The 8973-nt window shown below is 41.3% G+C and overlaps 1 protein-coding gene across 1 annotated transcript in view; it reads right to left on the minus strand.

The window, feature by feature from the left end:
- kntc1 (kinetochore associated 1) overlaps positions 1-6734 on the minus strand; it is a 45203-nt gene extending 38469 nt beyond the window's left edge. The window contains exons 1-4 of the mRNA XM_083783713.1: positions 6496-6734; positions 6261-6393; positions 2410-2530; positions 2042-2157 (exon numbers count right to left, since the gene is read on the minus strand). Coding sequence (XP_083639839.1) covers positions 2042-2157; positions 2410-2530; positions 6261-6386 — 363 coding nt within the window. The 5' untranslated portion in view covers positions 6387-6393; positions 6496-6734. The remainder of the gene's footprint in view (positions 1-2041; positions 2158-2409; positions 2531-6260; positions 6394-6495) is intronic.
- Between the last annotated feature and the right edge of the window lie 2239 nt (positions 6735-8973).

An 8973-nucleotide genomic window follows, 5' to 3' on the forward strand; every position in this document is an offset into this window, starting at 1 on the left:
GTGCTCACAAAATGCTGCAAATCATGAACACATCGCGTGATTTCCGTGAAATTGTGCACCCACATTCCCACTAGGCCGAGGACAAAATGCCACATGAACAATTACAACTCAGACTCAAGGTGGCGCTATAACTGGCCGAAAAGGGTTTTTACCTCTAACTGCACGGATCTGTGGATAACTTTGTATGCCAACTCCCTAGAGGCCAAGGAAAAACCTTTGCCTGGAATTTTTCACATCTGCTCTTTATAGCGCCACCAGGAGGCCGACATATGTAAAACACATTTTCTATTATTACTCCTTCAGATTTTATCCAAATTTCACGCAAATCGGTATACACTATCTCCATAGTCATGTGATCAACACGGAGCGGCACCATTTCCCATCTTCCATCCTGATTGGCTAAGATTGGCTTCCAAAGCTCACACGATTCGTCCATTTCGAAAAAAGCCCACAAATCACAAACACAGTGTGCAATTTCCCTTAAATTATACACGCACATTTTCACTAGGCCGAGGACGACATGCCACAATTTATTCCTCAAAATCAGCCTCACGGTGGCGCTATAACAGGCCAATTCCTGTTTTTAGCTATAACTGCATCAATCTGTATACAACTTATGTATGCACACATGGAAAAACATTGTACCTGCATCCCTCCAACACGAACCTCCGGCCCAAATCTTCCTCAACAGCCTGTTATAGCGCCACCATGAGGCCACAACCTGACCTGCCCTGGTGGAGACCTGTGCCGATTGGCACTTTGTCTAGTTTATGATTATTCTTTTTTCAAATGCGTTACTTTTAATGTTGCTGCTGTCTCTTTGAGGAGACAATGTGAATTTTGCATTGAGAACCTAATGCTGTGTAACCTATGCTGTGCTTGTGTATAAAATGTATCGTTTCCCCCGGCAATAAGTTGCAAAAAGAAAAGGACATTGCCACAATCCAATAAGGTGTAGGGGTCGATTCATACACCTATTTATTTAGTGCTATAAAAGTAAATTCATACTCCCTCACGGCTAGCGCCGAAGTCGCTTGTAAATATCGGAGGTCCTTGGCAAGAATGTGTTTGTGGCCGGGAAATGAGCCTTGCACAGCGGGTACAAAGCTTTATGCTTCAGCCCATTTTCGGCTAAAATATTCACCATGTTGACTAAACAATGTAAATTGCTTAACAACCATTTTGTTTTATTTTTTAAATGACCGAAATAAAGATTCAAACTCAATATCTGACTGGCCCTCACTGTGGCGGTGCGTCCTCCTTGACTTCCAGCCGGCTGGGTGTTGTGTTGTGTCACACAAACAGGCTGATTTGTGTGTGTGTGTGTGTGTGTGTGTGTGTGTGTGTGTGTGAGAGATATCAAACGCAGTTGGTTAAGAACGTGATGTGGGGGTACCGGCTGACCAAGTGCCCATAGGCTATGGGCCTGACAGCGCGTTGCGTGTTCGAGTCCCGTTCATGACGACCTTTTCTGCATGTCTCTCCCCTTCTCCCTCTTTCCTGTCTATCTTCACTTGATACTATCAATAAAAACAGAAAAGCCAAAAACAAATCTTAAAAAAAGAAAGCGATGCGTTGTGGGAAAACGGAGGTATCTTGTGTTTTTGTTTGTTATGTGAACATGTTGTTTATTTGTGTAGCCTAGTATCGGTTTGTAATAATCTTAGAGAGTATTTGTTTTATTGTTGAGAACGAGTGTGAGAAGAGTGGAAAGCAGAGCAGCTGGTCTGACAACAACACTGCAGCCAGATTGCATGGCCAGCGAGCGACAGCTCCTGCAGACTGCCCGCTCTGCAGAGCTCGCCTCCCAGCCTTTCTTGGCTTCAACGGTGACAAATTGAACTTGAAGCTGGGCTGAATTAATGAGGAAATACTGCCGAAATGATTTTGGGTCGTCACAACATTTCAGTGGCACCGAAGCGCCTACTTTAGTTCGGTTCCCGCCCTCCCAAACATCTGAATGACGTCACATTGTAGTCTCTACAGAGCCGAACCAACTTTTTTAGCACTAAATAGGACTATGAAAGGACACAAGACATACCCTGGTGAGGAGGATCCTCTTTTGTGGGACATAGATCAAATGGAGGTTTCCATTTCTTTCGCAGACCACCAAAAACTGTCCTTCCAGACACACATCCACTGCATCCACAGCAGTTTCTGGGGAAAAAAAGTTACACCACCCGGCCCTCATTACTGATTTGTTTAGGTAAAATTTATTAGACTACAGTACAGTAACACAGCTCTCTGCATAATAGTTTTATTAATTTGTTTGGGATACCCATCCATCATGTTTGGCACACAGATTTGAATATGTACCATGAAACAAACAAGTTAATAGACTGATTCTTCAATTCTAGAAGAACACAAACTAATTGATGCTGAAACAAGCAATATCAAAGAGACATTTACCAAAGTCAAGGTGCAGCAGGATGTTCTGATAATTGTGATCAAACAGAATAATGGTTCTGTCAGCAACAACAATGCTACTATTCGTATCACTAGAGGAATAGAGCTGCGGATTGGACTGCACCTGCAAAAAACAATAATTTTTACAAGATTTTTGGTCAATACAATATATACCGGTGTATCCGATTTGGATGAAATCAGATCAAAATGAAATGACGTTATCCGTCGCCGTGGAAACGGCAGATGTTCTAACGGCGACAGAATGCGTAGCTGTCCTCGCAAATGCCACTTTTTTTCTTTCACAATGCCAACACATACCCAATCCGTTATCCGATCCGATTCTTGGGCAGACGGACACTCACATTGCGATAGCGGCAGATCAGTATAAGCCTGGGACCGAGGCTACTCAGGCTAGCCGTATGTTTTGTTGTTATTAAAACAGGAAGACAACCCCGTCTTCCTGTGACTGTCTATCTCCAACAATACTATAGCCTGGCTACATTTTAGAAATGCACCTATCACCATTGTTGGAGTAGCCTATAGTATGCAGCCCATGTAATGCGTAAGCAGCGTAACAATAAACGCATCGATGAATGAATGAATAAATAAATAAACGTTTGTTTCTGACGGGGTTCGAACTTTCTCCTCCGTTTGTCGGCATAAAGTTCCCCAGTCATGGAGCGTATGCCTACTACATTGAGCCATTCTAGCCATGACATTTTGTAATCATAATCAAATCATAGGTTATAAAAGAAGCCATCACAACTCAAAACGAACTGGGAACTAGATCAACTTGAAATCTCTTTCGTCACACCGATTTCCAAAACGGCTGTTTAATAAGCCTACAGAATTGTTTTTAACATCACCATCTCACCATCATCACCTATATAAGTTCACCTTATGTTAATTAATGTTATACAGGCCACATAGAAGTAGTAAATATGATGCATGATAGGTTAAAGTAACAATTTCTTTATAACATGACCTAAATATGCCCAAAAGCTACACTGACGTGACTTGGTCAGTCAATGTGCTCCAAATTATCAAAGCGAATGGTGTTAATGTTTCAGTTTCACACATAATATTCTGCCCATTTAAAGCGTCAAAATAAACGCATCATGAACGGATGACTGAATAAATAAATAAATCAATAATTGTCAACATCTCACAGGATTCGAACTCCTCCCAATGTCAGCAGGAGCACACCAGTCTGAAGCATAGCCCAGTGTGCCATTATGTGCACTTCATCTCTGAACAGTAAATAACTCATAGAGTACAAATCCAGTTATCACAACTCAAAACAACAGACAACAGAATAGATTAACTTGAGATATCAACACCACTGAATGACTGAGGCCCCTGGCTCCTCTGTCTATAGGCCTACCTTTATTCCTTCTATCCCAATTTCTATTTGGTCTTTGGCATCGTTTTTGTTTTCAAAAAGCAAGATTCTGTAGGCTACCATGTTTTTTTAAATATTTTATTTGTTCTCACTTTCTGATTGATTGATTGATTGATTGAAATATTTATTTAACAGTTTGCAGAAACTCTGTCGTCGATCCTAAGCCATTCCAGCCTGTCAATGGGCAGGGGTGAGGTGGGTTCTGGGGGTGAGGCCAAGTAGGAGCCTGACCTGTTTTGGGAAGTCTGGAGCCTAGTTTGGCTGAATGTGTCATTTCCAACTCTATTGTCGGCGCATGGAAACTAAGGGCTACTAATATATACTATTCTCTGCCTATCGGGACGTAACTCGGACGGCGCTGAGTCGGGTCTGGTGGCCGTCGCAACGCTCGGCACGGCGACTCGCTCGGCTAGCGCCTCGCTCGGCGGTGCCTCACGTGGCTCAAGGCCACCAGACACGGCGCGCCTCCGTCATTGACATCAGTGACATTATCACATACTGAAACACTGAGTAGGCCTATGCCAGTATACCCATATTGGCCCTGTTGAGGTGCCGATAACAGATAGTGTGTATAGAATGGCGCACGTTGCTTCTGACTGGTGCACAGGTGCTGACAGTTCAAAACTTCGAATCCCATGATGAGAGCCTTTTATTTATATTCATCCATCCGTTGATGCGTTTATTTTGACGCTTTAAATGGGCAGAATATTGTGTGTGAAACTGAAACATTAGCACCATTCGCTTTGATAATTTGGAGCACATTGACTGACCAAGTCACGTCAGTGTAATGTGGCTTTTGGGCATATTTAGGTCATGTTATAAAGAAATTGTTACTTTAACCTATCATGCATCATATTTACTATTTCTATGTGGCCTGTATAACATTAATTACCATAAGGTGAACTTATATAGGTGATGATGGTGAGATGGTGATGTTAAAAACAATCTGTAGGCTTATTAAACAGTTTTGGAAATCGGTGTGAATCTGCTGAGATTTCAAGTTGATCCAATTCCCAGTTCGTTTTGAGTTGTGATGGCTGCTTTTATAACCTATGATTTGATTACGATTACAAATTGTCATGGCTAGAATGGCTCACTGTAGTAGGCATATGCTCCATGACTGGGGAACTTTATGCCGACAAACGGAGGACCAAGTTCGAACCCCGTCAGAAAAAAACATTCATTTATTTACGGTATGTATTTATTCTTTCATCGATGCGTTTATATTGACGCATTACATGGGCTGCATAGTTAATGTATGTGACACATATGTTTACTCATAGTTGCATTTATAAAACGAATTGTTGTACATAGACAGTCACAGGAAGAAGAGTGTCTTCCTGTTTCTCAACAACAATCACAACAACAAAACACAGGGCTAAAGGGTGTGCAACCACAACGCAATGTGAGTGTCCGTCCGTCTCCCCGACGCTTCTTAATCCAAACCAGAATCAGATCGGTATGTTTTGATAAGTTGGCATTGACGAGGACAGCTACGCAGTGTAGGGTCCGTGTAGGACCACAATGGAACATCAGCCGTTACTAGGACGACGGAGACGCCATTTCAAGTTGATCTGGTTTCACGTTAATCTTTGTCACCGGTAGTAGGTAGAGTAGAGCAAATGCAAGGTACTTTTTGTGTTGTGAGGACACTCAGGACAGCATATACTGTATGAATCGAAAAAAACCTCTACAAGAATCTAAATGTTTGGGCTAAGTAGGCATATAGCCTACTGTTTGGCCTAAGTAGGCATATAGCCTACTTAGGCCAAACATTTAGATTCTCGTAGAGGTTTTTTTCGATTCTGACGAATCTCTCTAGAGAGTCTAAAAGATAACCCCGCCCCTAACGTCGAAAAGGAACGTTTGTGCCTCAAAATCACTCTTACCTTGTACAAATGCAAAATCTAAGCTGCTTTAAATGTTGCCCCACTTGTTTGTGAGGTGATCGCAATCAGATTAAACACCGCACATGCTATTTTTCAAGAAAAAAGGTATTTTAATCCACTCTGTTTCTGAATCCTCCATTGTAAATGCGGTAAACGGCGCAACAGAATATTGCCCGCGCCCCTAGCGGCCAGGGTTCTCTTGCGCATTTACAATGGAGAGAAAAGCAAGATGGCCGCCAGATTCCGAGACAGAGTTGATTAAAATACCTTTTTTATTGAATAATAAGCATGTGTGGTGTTTAATCTGATTGCGAACACCTCACAAACAAGTGGGGCAACATTTAAAGCAGCTTAGATTTTGCATTTGTACAAGGTAAGAGTGATTTTGAGGCACAAACGTTCCTTTTCGACGTTAGGGGCGGGGTTATCTTTTAGAGAGATTCGCCAGAATCGAAAAAAAACCTCGAGAATCTAAATGTTTGGGCTATTAGGCTATAGCCTACTTTATGGTGTCTGTCCAAAAAAGTGTCCATGATCACATGAATATTTTAACCATAGCTTACCTTTTCACCAGTGGAAATTTTGACCAATGTATCCACTTGATACAAGCCACTATTTTCATCTGAAACATTGCGAAGCCGAAGACTGTTGGTGTCCTCGTTAGTCAGAAGTTCAATGTCGTTCCACATTGTAGTTCTTAGACAAAAGGATTAAGATCACTCACTCATTTAACGTCCATGTTTGTGTTAACAGTTAATCTCATTGACATATTAAGGCACACAAGCGCATAACTATTACCTATTGTTGGCCTCTTATTGGGAAACAGGCAAATTGTTACTATCAAGAATCCACACATTGGGTCGCGCTAGGCTAATAGTATCGGTATATTTTTTATATCTAAAGTCACATACAACTAGTCGCAACTAAAGTATACAACTGCTGGTCAAACCGTAAAGAAGAATACATGTCGCGTTGGAGTTTGAAGCGTCAACACGTTTTAGCAGATCAAACAACACTGACAGTGACAGAAGATAAACGTAAACAGAAAACTTCAGAAATTGGCGGGCTGTAGATACCATCCGGGTCACAAGGAGGAGCTTGAGATTATTCTTCCGACAGACTGTACACTACACTGTAGTGCCGAAATGATTTCGGCTCGTCAGAAATTTTCAGTAGCACCGAAGAGCAGATAAGTTAGCCTGGGGCCGAGGCTAACCGAAGAGCCGACTTTAGGACGGTACCCGCCCACCCCCCCCCCCCCCGAACCTCAAATGACGTCAAATTGTAGGCTCTACAGCGACGAACCGACTTTTATTCGGCTCTATGGCCCTTCACTCGTGCAATGCTGCCATGGAATGCTGCCCTCCACAGTCTTGGAGGGCAGTCTTCTTCTGTTTATGTTGGACGCCATTTCCCAGCGGCCTTTGCGGGCAAAATAATAATAATAATAAAAAAAAATATATATATATATATATATATATATAGTACATAAAAAATATATAAAAAAATAAATAATAATAATAATAATGTAAATATGATAAATAAATAAAAAGATAGTCATGACACTCGCACCGTGATATATTTACAACGATAAAGTCGACAAAGGTTCAGATTTTAAAGTTTTTTTTTAAGTTCTCACCCTCAGAGCCAAGGATGTTATGATCCTCTTCGGGTAGGGTGACTAGTTAATTTCTTAAAATGTGTCATCCAATTCACCAATCCAATGCGTGAAAATGTAAATATCAAAAACTCCTGTGGAAGGGTCATCATACGGTACAGTTTAAACTACCGGTATATTAACCCATTTAGGCCTGATGTCGAAATTAAAAAAATTTCTTCTATGGCTTTGCCTACTCATTTGGTAATCTCAGCTCAAAAACTCCTGGGAACCCAGATTAGGTAATCATAGCCCACATTTGGAGCTCTGGCTCATGGACTTCTGACTTAACACCTGAATGCAGCCTGACCACTGACCTGACCAGTAATGTAAACCAACCAGAATCTCAACTGAGAATACAGGTTCTGTTTCAACCTCCGTCTATAAAGAGACACAATTTGGCCATGCAGTTCAAACCTGTCACTGAGCCACTATAGACCTCATAGACAGCAGCTACAGAACAACAGGAAAGCCCTCGATGCCCTTTTAGTGACCAGAATCAGATCCAGACTGATGTCTCACATTTTGTTTTAAATGCAAATTTTAGTCATGGGTGGTGGCCGACTTGGTACCATAGCCTAGGGGATATTTCTCATGTTATTTAACACATCATAATAATATGGCCTGTAAGGCCTGGGCTATTGAACTGCACTGCACTATACCTCCAGCGTCTTGCCTTAAGGATAGAGCGGCCTCTTTTAAAGACTTAACTCTTTAGTTGCTTGTATTGACTTGCCATGTTGTGCAGTAATATAGAAGTGTGATGCATCGTAGAATCGAATCATTAGCTGGTAAATCGTAATTGAATTGAATCATGAGGGCAGTGCCAATGCGCACCTCTATACCAGGGGTTCTCAACGTTTTTTGGCTTTTTTCACGATTTTCATACAAAACAGTATCGTCAGTATAGCATTTACCCTGTTGCACCATTGCCTTCCGCCCATTGCACGGTGCCTTTTCATACACATACACAACACCAAGACATTGTCATCAGCGATGATAATGTCCAAATACCTGGTATACACATATATATACTGTTTGCATGTGTGCTGCTCTACTGTACCCATACAGTACTACTTTGAATTTGGTGGTGGTGGTGGCGCCGGGGCCCGGTGGTGAACTCCAGAATTGTGTCAGCATGGTCATCATTCACACAAATGATTGAGCCAAAACTTCAATCTGACAAAACAAATCCAACTTTATTATTAAGCATTACCCCTCAACAAAATAGGGAGAAAAATCATGATGATTAATACTATAACCCCTTGGTAATAAAACCATATTGGTGCAATACCTTTACACCACTGGAAATAAGAGGGAGATGAGATTTTGCTCAGTGCAGACTCATATAAATACAAAAATATGTCATACAACCTCATGTTATCATTGGTGTCTAATACAATATGTTGCTCAAATTCATACATAACATTATGCTATGATTTCATATATTTTATGGAGTAGTACTCATGGTGTTGCATATTTTACATCAAAGTCACAGTATAGAACTCAACATCAGAATAAAAATGTACGGTTAGACTTTCCATGCTAATTGCTTACCTGATGACAGATGTGTGTAGCATGCCAAAAGGCCTTGTTTTTATAACATCAAGATTATCATT

Source organism: Protomyctophum parallelum (genome assembly GCF_964188405.1).
Source record: "Protomyctophum parallelum genome assembly, chromosome: 15".
Taxonomy (NCBI): Eukaryota; Metazoa; Chordata; class Actinopteri; order Myctophiformes; family Myctophidae; genus Protomyctophum; species Protomyctophum parallelum.